At 46.7% G+C, this 27,915-nt stretch overlaps 1 protein-coding gene across 2 annotated transcripts in view; it reads left to right on the forward strand.

The window, feature by feature from the left end:
- Adamts17 (ADAM metallopeptidase with thrombospondin type 1 motif 17) overlaps nt 1-27,915 on the forward strand; it is a 299,178-nt gene that overhangs the window by 220,997 nt on the left and 50,266 nt on the right. For both annotated transcript variants that reach the window (XM_060367298.1, XM_060367300.1), the window contains 3 exons: nt 5,234-5,391; nt 9,886-10,045; nt 12,894-13,029. In XM_060367298.1, the coding sequence (XP_060223281.1) occupies nt 5,234-5,391; nt 9,886-10,045; nt 12,894-13,029 (454 nt within the window). The remainder of the gene's footprint in view (nt 1-5,233; nt 5,392-9,885; nt 10,046-12,893; nt 13,030-27,915) is intronic.

The following is a 27,915-nucleotide window of genomic DNA, read 5'->3' on the forward strand; positions in this document are numbered from 1 at the left end:
GGCTGCTGGAGGAATCCCGTTCTCTCTGCCCTGAGCTGTTATTTGCCTGTAAATCAAAGCATGCATGATCGTTTTGATGATCTTGTTGAGTTCTTCTCTGAGTCCCCAAATCCTAGTGTAGTAGACTGCAGACTGATTGGTCTTGACATCCTTACAGACTAAGAGAGTTTTATGCCTGAGAGGTGAGGGGACAGCAGCTTCCTTAAGAAAATGGGCATGTCATGTGCCTCAGCCTCCGGACAGGCTCTCGTGTGGAGGAGCAACTCTCTTCCGCAAACCCTGCCGAGGGGGGTCATTCACAGAAGGGAGGAAAGCCACTCCTGCTGAGACCTAAGAGGACAAGAAGTGACAGCTCCAGGACATCGAATCACACATGGAAGCTACCTCTTTGCTGTCAAAAATGACCTCCACATCCCAACAGACCCTGGGACTGAAGTTTCACTCTTTTGAAAGGAACGTCAAGTGCTAAATTCTGATTTTTTTTTTAACATAGAACACGGGAACTTAGAAATCTTGTATCTAGCTAGGTGACTCCCACCTGAGTCAGAAGAGTTAGAAGTCATCCCCACACCTCCGGAAGCTGTTGCTTCAAATTCTGCCTGATCTGGGAATCACGGCAGAAAATAGAAACACCACTGTTCCGAGGACCCTCCTCAGATGAGCAGAAGGCTCTGCTGCTAGAGCCACCGTTGGCTCCACCTCCATCCTGCCCATCACAGTTACCAATTCCACCCTGGCCCCCCTGGAACCGAGCAGCTTAAGATAGTAACCGCGCCACGCCCCTAAGTGTGATTTTTCTCTCCTCTAGGTGTATTCTCCCAGCCCTTTCCAACCCTTCCCTCCCAGATGTCAGACTCTGGGCTTGGGCCAGGCCAGTGATTTTGAGCTCATGATTTAGTAAGTCACTTGAAACATCTTATAAAAGGGACCAGGGGGTGTGCACACAAAGCTGGTAGGAAAGAGCCACCTGTGCAGGAGGCTGCCGTGTGATGGAAACAGTGGCCCAGAAGTGTGGGCTCATGGAGTGTCAGGGCTGTGGAGCTCATGTTGTGAATAGCTGAGGTGACCCTGAGGAACCCATGAGTAGTTTTCTTCCTTCGTCTGTTCTGCCCTTACCATGACTAGTGTTTTTACAAGATAGCCTCCTAAAGACACAAGTGACAAGCATCATGTCCTTAGTCACTGGGCTTCTGGGCTTCAGCTTCAGGTACTCTTGGGTCCAGGAGTTTCAAATGATATCAGAGGAAACAGTGTCTGCCTCTTTCAGAGGCTCTTCCCATGTGGTGACAGGTCAGGCTTTGGACAAAGCCTAGGGAGGACGGTAATTTTCTCTATAGTAAAAGGGATCCAGGCCAAACCCAGAACTGGACATAGTCCCCTATGACTAGAGAGAAAACATATTCTCAAGGGAAGCTGAGGGAAGGGGGCCATTCCTTGACGACAGAGAAACAGGCTAGACAGCAAATATACTAGACAGTCAAGATGGCCACCTTGCAAGAAAGGCCAAGCCCTGACATCTAGGCTTGCAGCCCTAGCCTTGAGCTGAGAAGGAAGGCCAGTGGGTGAATGCAGAACAGCAGGGTAAGTGAGAGTTGCTGAGAAGAGAGAGCCAATGCCCAGGTTCTCTGGTCTGTGGATGACACATGGGTTCCAGCAAGGGTCCAGGCATGGTTATGGGTGGCGTGTGGCTTCAAGGAGAAGTCTTGCTCATGTTGCTGTTTCCTATTCACCAACAGCAGTGAGTGCCTCAGAGTCCTCTATCCCAGTCACAGTGACTGTCACCCTCTACCTCCTTCCTGTGACTTCAGTCCATCTCTCACCCTATTTCCCTAAGCCAGACCTGTAGGAAAAGATAGCCGTCACCTTCCACTTGTTCCCTTACCTTCCTGCCTGAGGAGATCTTCTTGACACCCTTGACACTGTGGCCTCCGAAAGTCAGGAGCGGGACCCCAGCTCTGGGTTTGCCACACTCTCCTGCAAGCTGCTGCTTTTCCCAGCTGCCATAGCTAAATTCATGGTCTTTTGTCCAGGAAATGGTCTCCAGTTAGCTGTCTGTGTCATCCCCCATTTACACAGCCAAGGCACGCATGTGCCTCTATCATGGAGCATATGAAGCACTCTGTTGTCTGTCTCTCCTCCAAACTTTGAGTTTCCCGAGAACAGTAGTGCTCTGTCCTCAGCCCCCTGCCAGGAAACACTCAGAACAGAGGAGAGGCTGGCAGAGGCACCCTGCTGTTCCATGGGCATCCTCAACTCATTCTTTGTTAGAGGACTCTGGCCCGTCAAAAAAAAAAAAAAAAAAAAAAAAATTTTTTTTTGTCCTGAAATTTCCCCCAGCTCACACTGATTCCTCAAACCAAATATGTATGAGCATATGCAATCCCCAAACCTCCAGTGATGCTGGAAGACAAACACTGCCTCTGTCACCTTCACCTGAAGATGATATGCCCAGGGTGTGGGGCTTGGAGGGTGTGGGGTGGTCTACTGAGTTCGGCTCTCACTGCTACAGCTTTAAAGCTGAATGTCTCTTGGCAAGTTACCTAACCTCCCTGTGCTTCCATGTTCTACATGAGAAAAGTAGTTCCAAGAGCTGCTGGGAAGGTTAATGGGTAAGAGACATGAATTGGTACTTCTTAAACCGAGGTTTGCAGAGCTCCTGTTAGGAAATGCAGATCCCGTGATCTCATCTCCTTTTCAGTAGCCGGAAACTTTCAATCACCATTGAACGTCCCCCACAAAATAGATTCTGTTCCAGGTGGCAGAGTGTTCTCTTCCCTAGCCTCTTTCCGGAGCCCAGGAATCCTCTGGTTCCTGTGTGCAGCCTCCCTGGGACATGCTCCTTACCAGTATGTTAGCGCCCCGCCTGTTCCCCTGGTGGCTGCCCAGTCAACACACCCCAGCTTATTTCCCCACCGCATTTGCTGGGACTGTGGCATCACACAGACCAGGGAGCCTAGGCCGCCCCCGCCCCATATGCTGCAGCTGCCTGTCTGAGCAGACCTCAGCCTCGGGCTCCTCAGCCGGCATGGCCAACAGACTCAGCTTCCAGGGACCCCGGTGGTCAGTTGTTGGGTTTTTTTTTGTTGTTGTTGTTGTTGTTTTGTTTTGTTTTTAGTTGCTAGTTTCAGCAGGCAGATAGCAGGAAATGGAACGGTCTCTGAATATGTTGACTGTAAACTTGGGCCCCAGAGTGACATGGAGGAGTCTGGGCTGTTAGGACTGTTGGCTGTGCCGAGAGTGCATGGGAGTTTGATCTTGGAGAATTCCCTTAAGATGTCCTGTCGCCTCTAGTCATCTGCCATCTAAGTACCAAGTAGATCCTGTTGGTTTTGTTGTTGTTGTTTATGCAGTGAGTGGTTTTCTCTAAGTAGCAACAAGAACAAAAGCAGAGGAGGGTTCTCCTAAGCAAGAAGGCCATGGGACCTCAGTCTGTACCTCAGGAGGCAGCAAGGCATGGCTGTCCTGACCCCCACCCCTCCATAAGGTTTGCATCAGAGGTATGAGTTAGAGAGTGTGGGGTCTGGCGTGCTCAGAGCTCAGCTTTACCCCATCCCGGCAGCTGCCAAGTGCTGTCACCTCGTCTGTGAGTAGCCAGGGTTTTTACGAGTAAGTGTGTCACACAAAAGCATTCATTCCTAAAGGAATATCCGCTTTCCCAGTGTCGGGGTGTCAGATCCTTGGGGGGTACTGGAGTCACAATGCCCTTCCAAAGGCTCTGAGAGGGGACAGTGAAGTTGATGTTAACATTTTTCTTCATGGCGTAATAATGTTCCATTTTGTGTGCGTACTGTCCCATTCATCTATAAAGCAGCACCCAGGCTGATTCCACCTCTCCGTGTGCTGATGTCATTTCCTGTGGATATGTACCAGAATGGGGAAGCCAGGTCCTGTGCTGGAGCTATTCTTTTCCTACGAATCTCCCATAACAGCCAGAGGAAAGTACACTCCACCCACAGCTTTGCTCTTGGTCCCGGCCACCATTTGCTAATTATCGTTTTATTCATGAGGACATTCTGACTAGGGTGAGATTGTTTACTCCCCCCCCCCATGATATGATAGTGAGGAATTTGAATTGGAAGGATTTCTTTTTTTAATATTTGTAAGCCATTTGTATCTCATTTTTAAAAGAAGTGTCAACCTGGGAAGAGTGCTAAGGTCAATGTAAACCCTGTCTACAAATGAGGGGAAGGGGTCTAGAAAGATAATGCAGAGGTTAAAAGCGCTTATTCCTCTTGTAGAAGCCCCTGGTTCGATTCCTCGCTCCTACACAGTAGCTCAAAACCGGCTGTGACTCCATTCCTGGCAGTCTAGTGCTCTCTTCTGACCTCTGCAGGCTTGGCCTACACGTGTTGCACATGAACTCACACAGGAACATGCACACGGGTATTAAAAAAAAAATAGAAATTAAGAGGTAAATAAAGTATCATTTAAGGTGCTAGGGATGTAGCTCAAGTGGTACAGTGCTGGCCTGGCATGCAGGAAGCCCTGGGTTCAAGCCCCAGCACTGTATAAACTGGGCACCTATAACCAGGAGGATCAGAAGGTCATAACCCCCTTCTACATAGGGGGTTAGAGGAAAAGTAGGCTAGAGATGCTGTTGGTCACTTGGCCATCTTTGGCCTGTCCTTGGCAGCAAAGAGGGTAGAACTGCAGGAGATGGTGTGATGTGCAGTAAACTAGACACAGAAAGACAAGTATTTTCTCTCTCACATGCAGAGTGTAGAATAGTGGTTATCAGTATATGTTGTATACACACATTCAACTCTCACACCGAATTCCAAAATAGCACAACTAATGCCTGTTGTCCTTTTGTTTTTTAATCTCAAATGAATGAATGAGTTTTGCCAAAGCTCCAAGACATGTTTTGTGGCCTTGAATATACCAACCAAGAACTCATTCATCAGGCAAGAAGCCATCTACTGCCATCAGCTTGGACGGGATTCTGACATCCCCATCCTCTGGCCTCTCCCCCAGTCCCACTACAGGAATCAGTAGTGAGATAGACAGCTGTCTTGGAGTATGTACCATCAGCCCTCATAGTTCTTCCTCCTGTGGATCAGGAGAAGTTTGCTTTCTCTGAGCGAGCCTTCTGTCCTTGGTGTCCAGAGAATACAGCTTCCTCACTGCAGGCACCTGCTGGCCCTCATGGAGGTCTCAGACTCAGGCGGGTCCCCCAGATTCCCTCTGAGGACAGGATAGATGACATTGATCTGATGTTCAATTTCCTCTCTAGCTCTCAAAGACTCCAGTAAGAGGTCCATCAACAGCGACTGGAAGATTGAACTCCCTGGAGAGTTCCAGATTGCAGGCACGACCGTCCGCTACGTGAGAAGAGGCCTGTGGGAGAAGTTTTCAGCCAAGGGACCCACCACAGTACCCCTGCATTTGATGGTAAGTGCTGGCCCTGCTCCTTTGCTTAAACTGATATCTCAGCTGGTTTATTAGAGTCTTGTTCCCCAGGACCTGTGTGGAAAGGGATGCCTCTGGTTCCTGGAGGTTTGCAAGGCTCCCTGCTACTGAGGCCTTTCTCTCTTTGTTATTATCTTCATTTATTCATTTACTTGGATATACACATATGTGTAATGTGTTTGTATGTTCTGTGTATGTGGGTGTACAAATGTGCATTCTAGTACACATTTGTGCACATGTGTGTAGATGCCAGAGGTCAGCTGCCAATGTCTTTTCTTAGTTGCTGTCTATGTTTATGTTTTGAGGCAGGATCTCTCGCTCAGTCTGAAGCTCTTTAATTTGGCTAGGCTGGCTGGCCAGTAAACTGTGTCAGTCCCCTTATCTCTGGCCCAACATACAGTTCTGGTATTACACACTTGAGATTCTATGCCCAGCATGGCTCTGAGGATCCAAACTCAGATCCTTGTGTTTCTGTAACATGCAAATCACTGGCTGCACCATCTCCCCAGCCCATGCCCTCTGTCTTCATCTTATTCCTTCCACCTTGAGGTTTCTTCACAGAATCTCCTCCTGGCTCCTTACTGACTGGCACCTATCTTCCTCAAAAGAAGATGATTCCAAGAAGGCAATCACAGTCACATGGGTGGCAGTAAGGGAGAAACAGCCAACACCATTAAGTAGAGGGTCATTGTCAATGAGAGTTTCCATAGCAGAGACAAAACACTATGACAAAAAAAAAAAAAAAAGCAGTTGGGGAGGAAAGGGTTTGCTTGGCTTATGTCTCCAGAGGGATAGTCCACTGAGGAAAGCCAAGGCAGGAATCTAGTGAGGTGGAAAAGTGGAAGCAAGAACTGGAGCATAGGCCATGGAGGGGTGCTGTTTACTGTCTTGTTCCTCAAGCTTTGCTCAGCCTGTTTGTTTGCTTATTTATTTATTCACTTTATGTCCTGATTGCAACCCCTCTCCTCTCCTCCCAGTGACCCCCCCTTGTTCACCCCTCTCTCTGGCTCCCTCAGTCATTCCCCCAACTTTTCCATAGGACTCCCTAAGCTCTGTCTAATGTTTGCCTTGGGTCTCTGCATCTGTTTCCATCAGCCGCTGTTTCCATCTCTCAGAGGAGTTATGGTAGGCTCTTTTCTACAAGCCTAGCAGAGCAACATTAATAGTGTTATGGATTGGTTCTCTCCCATGGGATGGGTATCAAGGGCCAGTCTTTGGTTGGCCCTTCTTTCAGTCTTTGCTCCATCTTTTTCCCTGCATATCTTATAGGCAGGACAAATTTTGTGGGTGGGGAGGTGTCCTTATCCCTCCACTGGAAGTCCTGCCTGGGCTCAGCCTGCTTTTTTAGCACCCAGGATGGCCCGCCCTTTGATGGTCTAACTGACACTGGATTGTGTCCTCCCACATCAGTCATTGATTAAGAAAATGGCCAACAGCCCTATCTTATGGAAGCATTTTCTCAGTTGAGGTTCCCACCTCTCAAGTTTATATAAAACTAGCCAGCCCAGCTCTGGCCCAAATCTGATTTTGATCAGATGGCAGCATGCATAGAGCTACCCCATAGCTGAGATGCCCCTTCTGGAAGGGAACTGTGGAAGCGAAGTGTGGTCTGGTACCACTCAGGTTGGCCAGATTCTGCTTATAGCCAGCTCTGGAGAGTCAGGAAAGAATCAAATTCCATCTTCTGCTTATTCCCCAGGTGGTTTTCAGTGACCTGTATACTCAGGCTAGCCAGGATGCAGTGCTAGGTTATTTCCTGGGAACTCTGCACATGCTGCTCAGACAGGGTCACAGTATCCAAGTCCTCCAGGGGAAGTCATGCCAAGGTTTCCTTCTCAGGGTCTGAGCAGGCTAATGGACTATTTATGACAACACCCCATTCTGGGTAATATTGTAAGGGTGTTGGAGACTGAGCACAGGCCTTGTACAGGCCAGGTGAAGCTCGTTTATCCTGATCCCCTGAAAGGCAGGGTTTGTGACATCGTGTGCATATGTCATCAAAGCACGCACTGTCCCAAGTGCCTGCCAGCCTCAGAAGTTCCCCACCCCCAGTTGATTGTGCTCATCCCTGGAGATGAGCTAACGCTCAGAAGATTCTCTGGCCACCACCAACTGTGGGTGTTGAGTGTAGCCTGATGAGGGTGCTGACCCCGTTGTAGTTTCTGCTGAGCTGAAAGCCAGCCAGCGTCCACGTGTGCCAGAAACATCTTGGGTCTCTGCCAGCGATTCCACTGTAGATCATTTCTGCAAGTAGATCTCTGGAATCCAGGGACCTTCCCCAGAGCCATTTCTCCAGGACGAGATGTTTCCCAGGCAAAGCCTTTGAAACAACCCCCCACAACTATTCTGAGTTCAAAGTAAAATCTCCAGAGGGGCATGGAGAGGAGGGTAGAGACAGAATGGGGCCCTGAGGCCCGTGCAGAAACATCAGCAGCTAGTGTGTGAGTTTGCCTTCTCCGATAAGCACTGAGGTGTGCATGGGACCAAGCGCTCTTATAACCTGACCTGTCTTTAGCCCCGTGAAGCGCGTACACAGCCTAGAGCTGTCCAGGCCGTAACAGAAGTCAGCATATCTCGCAGGCAATTAATAGGTAGCGGCTTTGTCTCTTGAAATGTGTTCTTTATGCCACATTGCTTCAAGGTTCCTTTGCCTCTGCATAGCGAGCTATGGCCTGCACACTGGGGTGTGCACACTGCTTTCACAAAGGGTACATGGGGAGTCCTAGAGATCAGCGTCTGAAACCAATTAGTAATCATACAGTAATCATACATGGCTATGAAATTGGTTTCATATGGGGCCTCCCTTTGCTGGTCGGTCTCATTCCCACAGTGAGATAATAAAGGTCTCTTGTAAAGACTAGCTTTCCTGCACTTAGTTTTGGAAGGTTGTTTTGTTGTTTTTGTTGTTGCTGTTGTTTTGAGTTTTAGCAGGAGGCATTTCTCCAATTGCGTGACTGCAGGTCTATTGACTGGGGGAGTAAACATCTATTGGGTCTCCTTCTAGGGCCCTGCCCCCATCCCACAACCCAGGATTGAAGGCCCAGGAAGCGTTGGGACAATTATCTCCTTTGATCTTACACTTCCGTCCTGGTCTGCCCAGCCCATACAGGTGTACTCTGCCTTTAGCTCCTGCCTGCCCCTCTGCTCTCCCAGATCTCTGGGACTGGAAATGAACTTGCTAGCTGCTTAGTCACAGCAATACTCACTGGTCTACAACCAGGTCCATCTCCCACGGAAAAGCCTGCTTTCCTTCATTGTATCTACATTATGTTTAAAGCCAGTTGGGCACCTAGTGGTCTTGCCATGATTTTCCCCAGGCAAAGCACAGGCCCTTCCATTCTGAACCCTCACTAGGATTTCAGAGGCATGGTACCCAAACAACAGCATGGCTCCCACAGACAAAACTTAACAAAAAGCTGCATCTCCATCTACCCTTCGTGTTCAGCCATGAGCCAGGCCTCTGCCCTCCAACAGACATAGTCATCATTTGGGCTCCATGGCAGTACCAAGATCCAGACATGCTCAGTGTCCCCAAAACAGGTTCCCCCAGGTTCCTCTGCCATAGGCTGTATCTTTCTCTTGAGCCCAACTTAACCCTGAATATACTTACTGCAATGTAAAAATGGCTCCAAATGATGGCCACACCATCTGGAGGACAGAGTTTATTATCTTTAATGTTTCCATACCTGCAAAAAGCACTGTGGCCAAAAGCAACTTGGGAAGAAAAGGGCTTATTTCATCATCTTGCACTTCCAGATCTATCACTGAGGGAACTCAAGCAAGTGAGGAACCAGGAAGCAGGAACTGAAGCAGAAGCCAGGGAACAACACTGCTTACTGGCTTGTGCCTCATGGCTCACTCAGCCTTCCTTCTTAAAGCACCAAGAGGTAGCAGTACCCATAGTAATCTGGGCCCTTCCACAACAGTCATCAAGAAAACGCCAGCACAGGCTTGCTGATGGGGGATTCTGGTGTGGGCATTTTCTCTCCTGAGGTTTCCTCTTCCCAAATGCCTCTGGCTTCTGTCAAGTTGACATAAACTAGCCAGCATAGTGCTTATGTTCAAAGAAATAGTTTAGCGCTTCTCTCAAATCTCTTTCTAGGAAGAAGCAGTGTGTTTGTGTCTTCCTCATCTGTAAGTGCAGCCCTGTGGGCGAGTTGGTGAGAATGTGTAATTGCTCTTTCTCTTGAAGTGCCTATGATGCAGAAAAATACCACAAACAGCTAAGCGATTCATTGCCCCCACCCCAAATTCCTCAATTAAGCAGGTCTTCTGTGGAATAGAAAAGAACAGAACTCACCGATGATAAGTGGGTTCACCCTGTATACCCAGCAAGTCCCTGAGGAACCTGAAGCTGAGATAAAGGGACACCCCTAACTTTAACCTGCTTTGACCTTCAGAGAAGCGGCCACCCACATTCAACCTCCTATGGGTGCTTGCTCCATCTCAGTGAGGCCTCCCTTTCCATGGCTCCAGGTGCTGCTGTTCCATGACCAGAACTACGGGATCCATTATGAATACACCATCCCTGTGAACCAAAGTGCTGAGAATCAGAGCGAGCCTGCCAAGCCACAGGATGCTCTGTTCCTCTGGACCCACAGCGGCTGGGAAGGGTGCAGCGTGCAGTGCGGAGGAGGTAAAGTGGGGTAGGGGAGGTGGGGTGCAGTTTTGGTGAAGAAATACTGAGTTCAGGACCCTCTGCACCAGTATACAACGTTTGGAAATAGAGGGTCTGTGCTTCCACAGGGACTTAAGCCCTGAAGATCTCAACAGAACAAGTGGCCAAGCCTTGCCAGTTCCCACAGCACTCCTTGGCCTGGGCTTTGGACCTAGCAGTAGAGATTTGCAAATTGGATGACAACATGGTAGATATGAAAAAAAAAAAAATGGCCCTGGGAATAATTGAATAATGCAAGACCTCCAACTTGGTAGAATGGCACCAGATGAGGACCTCAGCCATCCCCAAGGACCCTGTCATCTTGGCCATAGTCACCTTTTCTGGGGTGCAAAGAGAAGTAAGTCCTCTGAGTTAAGCAGAACACGCACCGAATGAGTCTTGATTCCATATCTCTGCCCAACCTCAGCAGACAACCTACCCCTCTAAGTATGATAACTGCCCCCTCACTCTGGAGACTGCAGCTGTGCCAAAGGGACCCACACACTACAGGGACCTATATTAGCAAAGGTGGTGTGTTCACTAGTAGACCAGTAATAAAGAGCACTAGTAAGCTACCCCTATAAAGAAATCCTCACTCGTGCCAGCAACTGTCATTCAACTCAGTGGGTCTCGCAAAAACAGACATTCATATTGGGAAAGGGCTTATCAGGAAGAAGGGTTTCAGCAAGGGATGAGGGTAAGAGAAGGCAACAGAGGTGAAAATGACTAAAATTCGATATATACACCTATGGAGCCGTCAGAGAACAAAATGAAGAAATGCAAGTTTTAACAAGGAACAGTGGAAAACTGCATCCAGGGAGGGGAGGGGTACAGTAAAGAAACTGCTGGCATGACCACTCCATGATATGGGAAGGTGCTTTTTTTAGAGATAAGAGAGAGAGAATGTCCAGAGGCATCTAGAAGAGTCCAGAGCAGAGAGAGAATGAAGTAGACTGGATATGGCCAGGGCTAGGGCTAGGGAAATGGGGGAGCAAGAGAGAATAGTGGAGATTGTGTGTGTGTGTGTGAGAGAGAGAGAGAAACAGAGACAGCATAGCAAGAGAGAGTAAGAGACAGTAAGTTCGAGAAAGAGGAAAGAGATACCTCTGGGTCAGTGACATTTGTCACCCCAATAAGGCTGTCAGGAAGGTCATGAGAGATGACACAAAGTATGCTGGGTAAGACTAAGTTAGGATAAAGGCTTGACCAGGACCCTGAATGCCTACCCAGAGAGTGGGCGGCAAGCTAGAACCCAGGTGTAGCCCCAGCCATCCCTGCTCTTGAGTAGCTTGACCACTAAGATGATGTTAAATATGCAGCTTGTCCAGCATTGTTTGACATTTAAGGGGCTCATCCCATTGTCCGTGGGGAGATGAGAGCCAGGATGTAATCAAGTCTTTCAATGCCTTCTTGTGCATCTCAGCCAACTGCTCACACTGAGTATTATACGTGTCTTTCCTCTGCAAACTGTGGCAGTTGATACCACTTCCAGGTGGCACCACCATCCTCCAGCTCCTACACCTTTTCCAGGACATCTCTTGTCCTGGGGCCTTCAGCTGCCCCCTGTGAGGAGGGCTCCCACCTCCCACTTTAGGGACCCAAGCATGTGTCTCTAACTGTGACCAGACGTTCCCATGTCTCCCTACTGTGGACCAAGCCCAGCGAGGGGAGCCGCAGCAGGTGTGCTCTGCTAGGGCTCTGAGCTGCCCAGCCACTGCTGTCTTGGTGCAGTCCCTCTGTGACAGCAATGACTTCCAGCTCTGTAGTAGTCAGATCTGCTGCCAATGCTGAAAGCTATATTCAACAGCCCTTTGCTTTCATATCCACACATGACTACATTTGTGGGCCTAAGGCTAGATAGTGTGGCTTGAGACTCCCCATTTTTTAAGTCGTACCTATGTGACAAATTCCTCAGACAACAGAGCCTATGAAGAATCCTGGGGCTAGATAGTTAAATACTTGACTCTCTGTTCATCTTTTATGGCCGCTCTCCTTAATCCAATGACTCCAGTACAGTAACATGAGATGTCATCGTTAACATATCCTCAAGCCGAGGGAGGTGAAGCAAGCTGGCCCATAGGGGAAACCCGAGATACAGAGCTATGGGGGCCAGCTGTTGATGCAGTGGCCACAGTGATACTGGGTGAAAAAGCCAAGAGGCACCCAGACAGCTGGTTCCAGAGACCACCCTCCTAACCGCTATCACCCACCTCCTTGCCGAAGTTGTAGCCATCAGATTGAGAGCTCATAGGGCACGCTCACAGAAAGGCTCCTGAGTTTGCAAAGCTGCCCAAGAGCACATGGCACTGAGGCTTCGGCAACGCTCAGCTAAGTTAAGAGCTGGCCGCCCGCCAGAGTGAAGCAAGCTCATGTGCCGTCAACCCAGCCACCTCGCTCCTCTCGAGAAGCAAGCCGTAACAAACCAGCAACTAGCCACACTCTCACTGAAGGCTGGCGTAGAGGTGTTCAGCTGGGACCAGATCTCCCGAGACTTTAAATCCCAAGCACACAGATTGAAGACTGGCAATTCCTGGTGGAAATGGAAGCCCCAAGTGAAGGTGTTGGCCTCAGCAACTCCCGAGCCGTCCAAGGACACAGCTGAGCTGAGGTCCTGCTGCTCAGATTGTTCTGGTGTCTCACCTGCTCCGTAGCACGCTGCTATGATTTAGGCCCCCATCCCTAAACATGCAGCTCTCCCTCTTTGTCGAGTGATGTGGTCACTCACTGGTCAGCACTTGCGCACAAACAGCCCTCCATACGCATGAGCAAATGGCTCTCTGAGCATGTGAAGCCATAACCTCTCAGCCCCCCGTGGTTTGGCTTCCAGGAGAACGCAGGACCATCGTCTCATGCACACGGATTGTTAACAAGACCACGACCCTGGTGAATGACAGTGAGTGCCCCCAAGCAAGCCGCCCAGAGCCCCAGGTCCGAAGGTGCAACTCTCACGCATGCCAGTCCCGGTAAGTGGCTGTATTCCGTGGCTTGGAGACACCAGCATGCTGGGTGTCATTGCCATGAGGGGTGTCATTGTCAGTGTCATGAGGGGGTGGCGGGCAATACACAGTCAGCACCACAGAAGCCAGCCTTTGCCGTATTCTGATCATGTGGCTAGTGATTGATTGATTGGTTGATTGATTGATTGATTTTTGCTTGGTCGAAATAGTCATGTTACTTGAGAGCGGGGGGCGGGGGGGACATTCTGACAACAGAATGTTTGTTACACAAATAGGCCGATATATGTTGCCCTTTATTGTTCCTGGCACATGAACAAAACAGAGCATTAATTTAAGCATTACAATACGGATACAACCAGTAGACGCAGGGGGGGTCGGCTAGTGCTGTTCTAACACGAACATCTCGACAGTGACCAATACTGGTAAAGCAGAGTGCATTCTAAAATAACAATAATCACGACAGAGTAAGGTTATGAACCAGTAAGTTGTTACTGCTGATTACCGTTGTCAATAGTGAGCACTGTGGTGTGTGCTGGGGCCTGGGAAATGGCTCCATGGGAAAAGGGCAGTCATGAGGACCTGAGTTTGCGTCCTTAGCAGTCACGTAAAAGATGGGAACCATCTGTGTATGTCTGTAAACGCAGAGCTAGAGGGATATGTGGAGACAGGTGGATACCCAAGACTGGATACCCAGTCTAGCCAGTTGGTGAGCTTCGGGTTTGCCAAGAGACACTGTCTCAAAATAAAACGCAGTAAAGTGATATGGAGAGATGCCCAACATTGACCTCTGCCCTCCTCGTACGCATGCATAGGCAAGCAGAGCACACGCTCGTCTGCACACACTCGCATATCCCGCCCCTCTCTCACGATAAGGAGTGTGACAGCACAGTAGCCTTGTTTCCCTGAGTGTTGCAGAAAGCAGGGTGCATTGCACTGTGACATGCCAGAGGTGATGGGAGTTTCTCAGCCCCGTGGAATCTTGCAGCACCGCTGCAGCCTGTGTGCTGTGCTACTGACGGAAGCACCATGAGACGGAGCTGTTCAGAACTTCTGTCTAAGCCAGAACCCTAACGGAAATACACTGCCCTAGCCGGAGAGCAGCTTACAGGTCATCACGGACAACCTCTCACAGAAAAACGTTGCCGTGAGCACACACTTTAACTGGCATCCGCTGACTCCCCCTAAATCACTTGTCTTGGAGGAAAAGGAAATTAGCTCTAGAATTTTAGTATCTTAAGAGTAAGTGTCCACAGGGGTTAATGGCTGTGTTTGACCCGTTGCCCCGAGTGCTTGTTGTGTGGAAACCATCTAGATGTCTCTCCCAGATCTAGCTGAAACGTGACACGGCCATGCTGCCACGTGCCATGTCGTAAAGTCTGGGGTTGTCAGCTAGGACGAACTGTGTGAAGTGGGCTCACCAGTTGCACGCATTTCTAGCTGCTTCCGGGGGGACCGAGTGCAGTCCTCACTCAGCGACTCTGATGCACTGAGTGGTTACCCCTCTGCCTCTCTTTCTGCCCCAGGTTGAGCAAACAGTTTTTGCTATGCGGCCCTGCCCGTCATGTCAAGGCATCAAGCCAAGGCACAGTTACCTTTGCTAATGAGGCTTTGCTTTTTGCTGTGGAGTCTTTTGGGTCTTTAAAGCTCTGCTTGTACAACTTGCCTGATAGAGGACTCTTACCACATGTTTGGCTTTTGTACCAACCTCCGTCTGTTGCTTAGTTAAACTGTTATTTTTTTTTTTTAATTAAGAGTGTGTGTGTGTCCATGGCACATGAGTGGAGGTTAAAGAACAACTTTCAGGAGTTGCTCTCTTTCCACCACGTGGGCCCTGGGTCTCTAACGCAGGTTGTCAGGTTTTGCCGAGGCACCCTTACTTGCCGAGCCATCGTCACATCATCACAGCTTTTTGTTAAAACTCTTGGCACGGGCTTAGGAAGAGAGAAGAAGGAAGAGCAAGCAGGTGCTATCCCTTATGTTGATTTTGCATGAGAATGAGAGCCTACTTTCACACCGAAGACTTTAAGGGAGGACTCCTTCAGAAAGTCTTCAAGGTGGTTAGTTTTGAACGTCCACTCGCCACAACATAGACTCACTGAGAAAAGATCTTCAGTTGAGAAATTACTTCGATTCGGTTGGCCTGTGGGCATGTCTGTGGGGGGTTGTCTTGATTGTTCATGGAGACGGGAATAACCCACACTGGATATGGACAGCTCCATTTTATGTACTGGATCCTGAACTATACAAGAGTGAAAAACACTAGGAGAGGCCAAGCAGCTTGGGTGCATTCACCTTCCTCTGCTCTTGACTGTGGGTGGGAGGTGACTAGCTGCTTGAGGCTCTGGTGATCTGGAATTGTGAGCCAAATAAGCCCCTCTAGTGTGCATTTTGAAGATTGGCGGCCATGCTTCAAGCCCGTCCATCAGCCTCTCACTCACTTGTAAGGCCAAAGAAGGAAGATTTAACAAATGTAAAAACTCAGTGATCAGGCCCGGCAGCAGTGGGCGAATGCCTTTAATCCCAGCCCTCGGGAAGCAGAGGCAGGAAGAACTCTGAGTTAGTAGGCCAGCCTGGTCTACAGAGTGAGTTCCAGGACAGCCAGGGCTTCGCAGAGAAACCCTGTCTCAGAAAAACTAAACAAAACCAACTCAGTGATCAGGCAGGTGACAGTCTCTCTTCCTGAAACCAAGGACTGGCTATCCCTGAAAGAATGAGCAGGAAATAGTGTAAGGGGATCATTCATGATGCAGAGGGGTCAAGATAGGCTCAAAAGAAAAAAACAAACTTGTGGATACTTTCATGAACTGTATTTTCCAATCAATGTTTACAAACTACTCTAACATCTGACTTTTTTAAATTATGTACAGAAAACCAGTAAAAACATTTACTCAGTCAGTACCCCTCCCCCACAGCAGGCCCATGGCACCCCTGTGGAACACTAAGAAATGGGGCTTAAAAGCTGCCAGCCGAAGAGTTTACATTTTGTAATGATGGAGCAGCAGATAGCAAAGACCTCTGGAGAAAATGCAAAATTCACCTGTCTGGAAGCTAGAACGCAGACAGAAATTGGAGTAGAAGCTATGAGCAGGAGACCAGAGTGGCTCCATGTTGAGTTTCCACTGTGACAGTTTGTCACTGCATGGACGCTGTACTAGTTACCTGTGGCAGAGCATCTGACAAGAACAGCTTCAAGTTGCTGCAGCTCATGGCCCCGGAGGGTTTGCAGGCGCCGCAGCTAGTGTAGGGAGCATGGCTGATGGTGAAGCTCAGCTGACGGTAGGGGCCATTTCACTGACCCTGTTGTGTTTTGTCAGTTTTGGGGTGCTTGTTTGGTAATGCTGGGGACCAAGCCTAGGGTCCCACACATGTTTCTAGCTCTACCCCTGAGCTGTAGCTCCAGCCCTAGAATATACTAATGAAATGGAATATCCCTCCGTCTCTCTTCACTGTTCCCATGGCTGCTGGAAAATTCAAATGACAAGTAGGGCTTGTTTGTATTCAACAGCACTGACATTGATCAGTGATTGTATGACATTGCTAATGTTCCGGATATGATTGGAAATTAGTAGCCACACAGAGAAACAGGTCCAGACTCAAGACAGAAGAAAAGATTTGACTCAAAAGAAAAAGATTTTTTTTTTTATTCTTCAGCTTTCTAACAGTTTCCGTAACTCAAAGATAAAATCTAATACAAATGAAAACGTGTGGAAACCTGTTTTATGAACTCTATCCCTCTGTGCTGTTTTTAATATAATGTTTTCATTAATTTTTCAAGAATTTCATACATGCACACAATGCATTTTGCTAATATTTATTCCTACGCCTCCCCCTAACTTTTTCCAGATCAACCCCCTCCCCTCCCAATATCATATCCTTTTCTTCTTTTTTTTTTTTTTTAAATAACCTACGAATTCCAATTTGTACTACCCATATACTCATGGAGCATGGTCAGCTTCCCAGAGGCTGGCCCCTTAGAGACCAACCCTCCCTCCCCCCAGAGAGCATCAGCTGTCTGCTGCTCCTCAGTTAGGGGTTGGGGTTCAATGGCCCCTCCCTGCTCCCTGCCAGAATGTTTACTTATGCAGGCAACCACTGCTGCCAGGACTTCATGAGTGTAGCAATCCCGTCATGTCCAGAAGACACTGGTTCAATCTGGTTCTCCCCAACCTCCGGCTCTTACGATCTTTCTACCTCCTCTTTCATGATGGTTCCTGAGCCTTGGTGGGGAAGGGGTATGATGTAGAGGCCCCATTTGTGGCCGAGCAGACACTTTCTCTCTGTTGAGCTTAGCCAATGATAGATCGCTGGCCCTGCTGCCCACCTCTACTTACTGTGACCACTGAGGTGCTGGAACCTCATTCGCTAATTCACAGCCACGCCCTGAAAGGCCAGTCGCAGAATTTGTTTTCTCGGTTTGTAATGGAGGACACATTATTATGCTGAATTAGTACTTGCCTGCCCGACCATCTCCTGAGCATCCGGCACAGCCATACTCACATTCTGCAACATCCCCTCTTCAATGATGATCATCAACCCTCTTCCAGTTCACCAGGCACCTTCTGAGTGCCCGGGGGACTTAGAGAGAAGAAAGGCAGACAAAGCCTCCACGTGACTGTAACTTCACAGACAGGCATTTTAGGCCTCCCCTCCACTCTTTTTTCTCAATCCCCCTCTCTCCGAATCTCTTTCTGACTATAAAGCCAACACAAAGAATGAGTGGAATTTCCATAAACAGAAGAGAAAATGAACTTGAGAAAAGACAAACCCACACCTGGGATTCTCTCAAGGGCTCACAAAGGAAATACGGTGGCTGGTCCACGCTGGCTTTATTTGTTTGCTATTTTGTTTATTCTGAACCACCTGCCATTTTAATGTTGTTTAAGATAAGACATGAACATGACTTGTCGCCAGCCAGCAGACAGTGCTTACTGTTTAACTCAAGAAATGTGTCTGATGATAGAATTTGAAAGTCTTCCCAATCCTAGCAAGATATGTATGCATTCGAGTGCATGCACAGCTTACTGTGTGCACACACAAGTATATGCACACTACATGTAAATGTGTATACAGCATGTCAATTTTGAACGGTAACATTTGGACTACTGCGTAATGCAGTCTAGTTGCTGTAAGAACCTGGAGTGGAGAGCCTGGCCTCAGAAATTGAGGACTAGTAAAAGGAAGGTCTGACACAAGTGAAACCTGCCTGCATGTGACAGGTGGAACGTGGAGCCATGTAGAGCCTAGAGAACAACTGTCTGTTGGAATGGGTTGGGCATAACCGGAGGGCAGAGCCAATGACCCAGAAGGATAGCCTAGGAACTAATGGTGTGAACTTTATTAACGAAGCTAAAAAAGAACCTGCTGTTGAGCCTGGCAACTCGGAAGACCCTTTTTGTTATTTTTACTCTTTGACCTTTAGAACAACATAGATATTTGTCTTTTTTCCCTGGCATTTTCCTTTTTCTCCTGCTCTCTTAATGCTCTTCGACCTTCTTTTTCCACTGAGTTCCCGACAGTTTCCTTTGCCTTCCCAACTGCACGCCATTAGCACCTCTTTACTCTGAGCCGGGGCCTGGCTCTGTGGATGGCTCTCCCAGCCCCTGCCGTAACCATATGGAATCTGGAATCTGCCACAGAACAAATGGCTCCTCTCCAGCATCTTCCACACCAACACAAATATCGGCAAAGCTGGCCCCACCATTGGCAAGAGAGGCAGAAATCGCAGATTGGATCAGCTGTTATGAGTGTGGCCAGCAGCCTTCGCTTTGCTGACCACAGTCTGCGGGAAGAGAGCCCTGTCATTGGCATCAAAAGAGTGATACTGTACGCCAGCCCTAGAGACCCAGCCACAGACAGCACAGTGGGCTCCACTTGGAGCCCAGAACTCATGCATTACCAGATTTAACATTTTTGCAGCCTTTTAGAGCTTATTAGCCACTTGAAAAGCTATTCCAAGTTATTAGATATTTCCCTATAGCATTTATGATTTGAACCTCTTCCCAGGCAGGACATGCTGTACCGTACATTGAATTAGGGTGATTCAGAAAAGAACATTCAGCAACTTACTTGCGATTGGATTGAATAGTCATCTGCACAGGAGGGTGTTTGGTTTTCAAATTTGTGTTCCTTCCTCAATTACCTTAACCAGCCTAGCCTTGTTTTTGGTTAAAACTGAATGGAATACCACAGCTTCTTATTAAAGTATGTCCTGCGTGTGTGCATGTACATGCATACAGAAGTTTGAAATTCACGCATCTTAAGCCACAGGTACAATTTCAAAAGATGCTTTGTTTAATCTGGTCCTTGCTACTGCAAACCTTCAAAGAATTCTCCCGCTTTTTTTTTTTTTTTTTCTGAAACAAAATCAATTAATGTAGTTGCTGGACCATTGCTCTACACTAGGCCCCAGTGATGTGTGAAGGGTAAGGATGAATCTTCATTAGTTGTACACCAGAGCATTTTTCAGACACTAACCAGATTCCAGGGCCTCCTTACTCACATTCTAACTAAGTGGTGGAGTTTTGAAACCTTTTCCTCATTTATCAACATTAGGAAATCACAAGACAGAGGAAGAAAAGGTAACTCCAGAGCTGCTTTGATTGCCTGAGTATATCCCTACTTTCATTATTACGGACAACAAGTGAATTCCCAGACACCAGTTTCGTAGGTAACCAGTTCCTCCTGCTAGGAAATGACTGTCTTATAAACTCTGCAACATATCAAAGAGGCCCTTCTCTCTCCCTGCCTTGTTCAAGTAATAAAATGGAGTACTTGATATTTCCCCTTTAACGTTTACGTAATGATTTCAGGAAAGAAAAAAATTCTGGGCAATGTGAAATGTAGTCTCAGGTATTCGTCAAGCATAAACACATGAGAGAAGCCTTCCATTGCTACTCCACCCACTGAGATATGGATGGGGAGACCCAGCCCTCAACAGGAGCCCAAGTTCTGAAGGCATACATACAAAGAACAGCATGTCACTGGCTTTCTGTTCCTTTGTTACAATGTGGTCCATCTGAAGTAAATGGGAAATGTATATTCTCCGGGTCCCAGGAGAAACATCAGAGAGTAGAATAAATGCTCTGTAGTGAAGAAAATGATGGAAGGTTCTCTAAATGGCAGGCTTAATGGAGAAGTTTCAGAAACAAATGGATGTGCGCAACCGTCTGCTTCTTAGGGGATCCAATGAGTTTCCTTAAGTTCTGTGCTGGACAACTCTCTTAAAGCAATGGTCAACAGATACGGAATGATGGTTCTTTTCTCCTTAAAAATGCATATTTATATTGCCAGGCAATGAAAATAAAGGCATGATGCACACAGAAGCCATAGTAGCAAAGTATCTAGATTTCCTGTCCTGTTGCTATGATAGGATTCCCAGACAAATGCAGTGTAAGGGAGGAAGCGTTTTTCTGGCTCACAGTTCAAGGGCACAGCCTGTCATGGTGGAAAAGTCAGTGTAGCAGCAGCTGCTCGCAGCACCGTCAGTCAGAAAGCAGAGTGGAATGAAGGCCGGTGTTCAGCTTGCTGTTTTCATCTTATTCAATTCAGGATTTCCTGTCCAGGGAATAAGTCTTAAGATGAGCCTTTCCACATCAGTTAACAAAATCCAGATAACCCCTCACAGACATTCTCAGAAGATAACCTTAATTTAGAGAGTCTCTCTCCCAGGTATGTGCAAAGGCATTCCTCCTAGGAAAGTCCAGGTTGTAACACTATCGCAGAAAGCATGGATGCTTTGCTAATAACAGACTTATAGATTTTCAAAACATGTTGAGTTGGGCAATGAAGCTCAGTGGTAGAGCATTTACCTAGCATATACAAAGCCACGAGTGCAATTCCTAAGGTTAAAAAAAGTGGTAGTAGAGGTGGAAATATTTTGTAATGATAATGGGTGTATCTTTCAAGAAGATGTAACAATTATAAAATGTATGCACTTAGCCACAAAACCCTAGAGAAAACATGACAGAAATGAAGGGGAAGATGGAATTTAATAGTATTAGGAGAGCCTTCTGTACCCAGTTTCAACAGTGGATTTGAAAAAAATAGGTAAAAGATTATAAACAGAAGACTTGAACAATCCTATAAACCAATAAAACTTAGCAGACATCTGTAAAAGAGTCTACCCAGCAAAACAGAGCACAGTAAGTTCTCAGACCACAGTGGAATGAAATTAGAAATCAATAAGAGAAAGAAGGTTAGAGAATTCACAAATACGTGGAAATTAAATAATATGCTTCCTAAACAAACAATAGGATAAAGGGAAATTACAAGAGGGACCTTGTTTTTGAGATGATAAAAATGATGGCTTTGCATGCCAAAACTTAGAAAATGTGGTAAAACAGTCCATAAGAAAATTCCTAATTATCTAGGTGCCTGTAATCCCAGCATTATGGAGGCAGAGGCAGGCAGATCTCTGTGAGTTCGAGGCCAACTTTGTCTACAAAGCCAAGTCTATACAAAGAAACCGTGTCTCAAAAAACCAAGATAGATAGATAGATAGATAGATAGATAGATACATACATACATACACACATACATACATAGACAGACAGACAGACAGACAGACAGATAAATAGATAGATAGAGAGATAGATTTAAATCCTAGGTTAATAACTTACTATTTTACATCTATTTTATTTACTGTGGATATTTTGCTTGTATGCATGTTGGTGCAGCTGCTTTTTGACTGATGCCCTTGGAGGCTAGAAGAAGCTGTTGGATCCCCTGTAAGTTAAACATGGCTGTGAGCTACTGTGGAAGGTCTGGGAATTGAACCCAGGTCCTCTGGAAAAATAGCCAGTGCTCTTAACCACTGAGCCATCTCTGCAGCTCATGTTCACATTTAAACAATCTTAAAAATTAGAGAGGGGCTGGAGAGATGTTTCAGCAATGAAGGGTCCATTTTTTTTTTCAGAGAATCTATGATGTGTTCCCAGCACCCGTGTCGGGGGGAGGGAGGCTCACCACTGTACCTCAGCTTCAGGAGACGAAGCACTCTTCGCCAGTTTCTGCAGGTGATGCACTCACGTTTGCACAACCCACATGCACTCACATGCACAAAATTAAAGATAAAATCTTTCTAAGATTTCCAATCAACAGTCACATCATGACAATGGAAAAAACAACAAAATCTAAAACAGGGAGAAGGAAGTGACTAAAAACATGAAAGTAGACATTGACTACATGGGGAATGGAGAAAAACAACAAAACCAAAAATTAACTACATGAAAAAAATTAACTGATAAACCTTTAGCTGTGAAGGATTTGACTGTAGGAATTGACTGTGATCAAAATGACATAACTAATAAGCCTTTATTTCAAGGGAAAAAAGATTCATTGCTAAAATTATGGAAGAAGGGGCATTTTTGTTGCTGTTATAGAAACAAACAAAATAGGGAGCAACAAATGCCCTGAAGAGCTGTATGCCATGAATTTGGTAACTTTATGAAATCCATTTCTACAAGGGAACAAACCACTAAGCAGAGTAAAACATACACACACACACACACACACAATATATATATATATATATATCACAAAAAACTTCACAGCAACCATCATACTAACCACAAAAGACTGAAGGCTGTCCCACAGAATATTAGTGCATGACAGTTTCTGCTCTTGCCATTATGTATAACATTGTACCTGAGATTCTTGCCCAAGTCATCTGCCCAAGGAAATGGAGTAAAGGGAATCATGTTGAGAGGGAAGGGCCAGGACTCTATGTGTGGAAGCATGGTCTTCTATTTCGAAGCCTAAAGAAGCTACTAAGGAAACTGACTGAATTAATCTCAGGGAGCTGCAAGGTAAGAGGAGTTAGATTTCTCCGTGTACCAAATGAATGCAATGAGAAGGAAATTAGGAAACCAGTTCTAGTAACCAGATGTGTGTAACAAATGAACACAATGAGAAGGAAATTAAGAAACTGGTTCTTGTTACCAGATGTTAGGGACTGAATGTGACTTGTCCATCGCAGGCTCACTTGTCTTAGCACTTGGTCCCCAGCTGCTGTCACTGGCTCAGGAGGTTATGAAGCTGTTAGACCTATGGCCAAGCTAGCACAAGTGAGCTGCTGGGCACAGATCTTAAAGGTTGCAGCTACTTCTGGTTCTGGCTAGGGTGCCCTGTTGCCAGATCCACTAGATTGGAATAAGCCACGCCACCCCAGCTGCATGCATTTCCGCCACAGAGGACTGTACCCCTCCAAACTGTGAGCCCAAGTCAACACCTTCCTCCCTTAAGTTGCTTCTGTATTGTGTCACAGTGACAAGAACAGTGACTAGCACCCCCCAAAACACCAAGGAGAATGAAACACTTAAAAATAGTTTCAAACCTCGTAACCTGAAAACTACTAGACTTTTAACAAGTGGAAAGACATCTTGTTTTCTTGAATTGGAATATTGCAAGAAGTACTCTGCAATTGTTTTCCCATGCAAATCCTGTCAAACTTCCATCTAAAATTCGCATAGAATTGAAAAGGGCTCAGAACAGCCAACACAATCTTAAAAGAGAATAATGGACCCTGAAGTCTTATGCTCCTGCTTTCAGACCAGCATGAAATTAACAGTGTGGCACCGGCCTTATTAGGGTAAATGGAAAAAGCAGCAGAGAGGATTGAGAGTCAAGAAACAAATCCTTACATTCACTCTCAGTTGATTTTCATGGAGGGTTCCAAGAACATTTGATGGGGAGCTTGCCTCCTCAGCAAATGTTTCTGGAATAACTGGACATCCACATGCACAGCTGACACCATGTACATCATCTTGCTCATAAAGTGTCAACGTTCTAAAGGTCTAAACACAGAAAGTTCCGAAAATACCACAGGCAGAGTTTTTCCTGATGTGGATTATGCTAATAAGTTACCGAAAGGTCCAAGCAACATGGACTGGAGAGATGGTTCAGTGGTTAAGAGTATTGGCTGCTCTTCCAGAGGTCCTGAGTTCAATTCCCAAAACCACATGGTGGCTCACAACCATCTTTAATGGACTCTGATCCCCTCTTCTGGCATTCAGATGTGCATGAAAAACATAAAATACATAAATAAATCTCTAAAAACAAAGCACAAGCAACAACTAAAAGGTTAGAAATCATAAAAATGTTAAGGGTATTGGTTTGGTTTAATTTTACTTCCAACGAGACCATCAAGAAAGTAAAATTATAACCAAGGAATGGGAGAAAAATTTACATCTGTAATTTAAGAAGCCACTACTGCTCAGATAATAAATTAACAGATAACCCACATACAGGCTGTACGAATGTGTAGATGAAGCAGAGACATATAAATGGCCCAGGTATACTCAGAGTGGCAATTTCAATGAGCTTCACTGATGGGGGGGATGCCCCACAGAGACCTAGAATATACCAGGATCTCAGTGTGACTGGCCTGTAGTTTCTGAGCTCATGGCAGCCATTGCAGAACCTCAAGAGCCTGCCGTAATAAATGTGTCTTTGGGGAGAGTTTAAACCATACTGTACTTTTTGTTCAGCTGCCTCCTGGGTGTCCTCGTCCCCTCCACATCTTTCTTCAGGAAGAGCTTGCTTGTAAGGTGTGTGCTCCAAGAACTATCATCCCCACAGACACTGGCCAGGAAGGCAGAACCCAGCCATTATTGTGCTATAGCACAGAAAACCCTGCCTATGGGGCTGGGGAGGTGGTCTGATCTGTAAAGTGCCTGCTGTACAAGGATGGAGTCCCTGAGTTTGATCCCTAACACCTATGTGAAAGCCAGGCCAAGTGGCACACTTTTAAGCCCTATGCTGAGGTTAGGGGACAGAGAGCGGTGACTCCCTTGAAGCCCTTTGGACATCCAGCCTGACTGAATTGATTTTTTCAGCTTCAGGTTCACTGAGAGACTTTGTCCTTGTTTAACATACAGAAAATAGCATCACGTGGTGAGCGTGTCTTCACTGACCCGGGTACTTCATTTTAATGTATAGACTGCCTGTTACCCTGTTCCCAAAGGGTCTGACATTGCCTGTGCCGACATCCTGAAGTGTTTTCCTCTGTTGGTTTTAGATTTTCAGATCTTCTACTGAAGTCTTAATAGTGTGGTTCTCAACCTCCCTAATGCCATGACCCTTTAATACAGTCCCTCATGTTGCGGTGACCTCCCCCAGCCCCAAAATCATTTTTGTTGCAACTTCATAACTGTGATTTTGCTCATGAATCACAATGTAAATATCTGACATGCAGAAGAATGGTCTTAGGTGACCCCTGGTAAAGAAAGGGTCATTTGGGATGGCGACCCAGGGGTTGAGAACCACTGTCTTAGCACACTCCACCCTGCCTTCCTTGCAGCAGTTAGTATTGGACAATAAGAGAGGGCTTCTAGTAGTTACTTTTCTGTTGTTACGACTTTTAAAAACCATTACCAGAAGCAAGTTTAAAAAAGAGAGCGGGACTTTAACTTTGGTTTATGGCTGCAGAAGATTGTCCGCCATAACGACCGGAACAACATGGCAGGCAGCAGGGACAGTGGTAGAAAAAGATTCTATGCGCTGAGCAGGGAGAGCAAACTAGAAGTAGCTTGAGGCTCTAAACTCTCAAAGCCTGCCCGCCCCCCCATGGCATGCTTCCCCTAGCCAGGCCACACTGCTAAGCCTCCCCAGACAGAACCATCAGCCAGAGACCAAGTGTTCAAATGCCCATGACTGTGGGGGCATTTGAACCACGACAGGGTTCTATTCTGACGTAGGGTTCTCACTCACAACCTGGCTGCCCCGGTGGCTCCCAGCATTTCTGCAGGCGTGGCCTGCCTCAGAGGTCTCTTTTTATGTTTGGTTTCCCAGTCACTCATTTTCTACCCTGAAAGGAACCACGTCTCCTTTTCTTCTCATGCCCGGCACCTCCTCCCCTCAACCTGCAACAGAAATATTAGGATAAGAATGGGAAAATGCTAGGCACTAGTGAGACAGTTGAAACAAGTCCTAACCAGAGCTGTGGCCAAGATCTCTTTAGACAAAAACCGGGTAATTCTTTCCTAAGTAATGCACGTACTCTGGAAATATTCCAACACTCATATTTTTTTTAAATAACCAAGCACTTCCCTCATAGTTATATTTTATATCTATTGCTCCATAAGAAAACACTAGAGCCTTTTGGAAAGACACCACCCAGGCAGGGTCCATAAAGCTTCAAAGGGCACTAGTAAAAGCTGGAACCAGGGCTTTTTCTGACCATCTCAAAGGAGGCTGTGAGCCTGCATGCCTGTCCTTTGTTCAAAGTGACTGCTCTTCTGAACACTCAGTTCCTCAGTGCCCTGGGTGTCCTATTTTTAATGCATTTGTGTGTATTGGTCTGTGCACATTTTTGTGTGCTGATGTGTGGCAGGTGTACATGCTTGTATGACAGTGCACATGTATGCGTACTCCTGCGTAGAGAAGCCAGAGGACAACCTCAGGTGTTATCCTCAGGGACCACCTTTGGAGGGACCTGAAGCTCACCAATTAGACTAGGGCTGGCCAGCCGGCTCCAGCAATCCTCCTGTCTCCCTCTCTCCAGGCTGGGGATGTGAGGGTACCTCTACATCTGCCATTTTTATGTCGGTTATGGGGATTGAATTCAGATCCTCGTGCTAATGAGGCAAACACCTTCCCAAATGAGCTATCTCCCAGCCCCCTTGAGAGTTCTCTAAGTTCTTGGGGTTTCCTTGTAGAATACGGAGTTATTCTTAGGTCCCAGGAATAGCAGAATTGGCTGAGAAACTCGTCAGCTTATATTTTTCAAAAATGGCTTCCTTTGAGCTGTGTGTCTACACAGTCATCTAAAAAGACTTACAGAATGAAGGATTTGCTCAAGGACATTGCCCTGGCAGGGAAGAGAACTGGCCCTTTAAACCTTCTCTCGGGCAGGAATGAGTTTCCTTCTTCTCGGGGAGATCGAACATTGGCATAACAAACAATGTTGCACACACAGGAGAGGGACAAGAACAGGTAGGAAGGCGGCAGCCATCGTGGCCTCTACCCCAAAAGTGTTGAGCATAGATTATAAAGTGAGGGAAAGGGTTTGCAACTCAAATTCCACAGACTGCTTGTCCGTGACTATTCCTCAGATAAAATCCAAAGCAAAGAATGCTTTAAAAATCTGCAGCTTTCTGAGCTCCAACATGATGCTACAAGTAGGAAAGTGATACACTGAAGAAAAAAAAATCACACAAATTTCCTTCAGGCTATGTGTACACGCACTATGTTTATAAAGGGTGTGTGTGTGTGTGTGTGTGTGTGTGTGTGTGACAGTGACATTAAATGTTAGCCACCATCCCCAAAATACCACATTATATCCAGAACCTGAAAAAAAGGAAGCCTGGACCTTTGTCAGCAATAGAACATGGCTGGGGTGATCTCATGCTGAGGGCCTTTTGATGTACCACTCTATGCTGTCAACTGCTATCAGAATGTGGAAGCGCCCTGCCTCCCAAAGCTTTGGTCTTGGAGACTATCTTTCCTACCCTTCTTCAGAGAAGGACGCTCTCAGCAGCTTAGCTCTACGGACCACTGGTCTGCAAGACACTGCTCAGTATGGCCTTCTACCCTGACGCGAAAAGCAAACAGAGCCAACTGCTTTTCCTGTCGACTTGACATTATTTATTATGGGAGGGAAGGGGATCATCCAGCAAGCTAATATGACTGCCTATGCAACTCCTGACCTGTCCAAGTGCTCCGATGCCTTGGCTATGGTGAGGAAAGATGGGCAGGTAATGACCATCACAGTCTGATTGTGAACTGAGCCTTTAGTGAAGTAAGAGGAAGAACCTGTGATCTAAGATAACAGATCTGAAGGAACAGAAATATAGAGACAGGGGCCTAGAGAGGTGGTTCAGGGGCTGAGAGTATTGGCTGCTCATGCGAAGAATACAAGTTTGGTTCCCATCACCCAGACAAGATGGCTCATAA

This window comes from Meriones unguiculatus, chromosome 14 (assembly GCF_030254825.1).
Source record: "Meriones unguiculatus strain TT.TT164.6M chromosome 14, Bangor_MerUng_6.1, whole genome shotgun sequence".
Taxonomy (NCBI): domain Eukaryota; kingdom Metazoa; phylum Chordata; class Mammalia; order Rodentia; family Muridae; genus Meriones; species Meriones unguiculatus.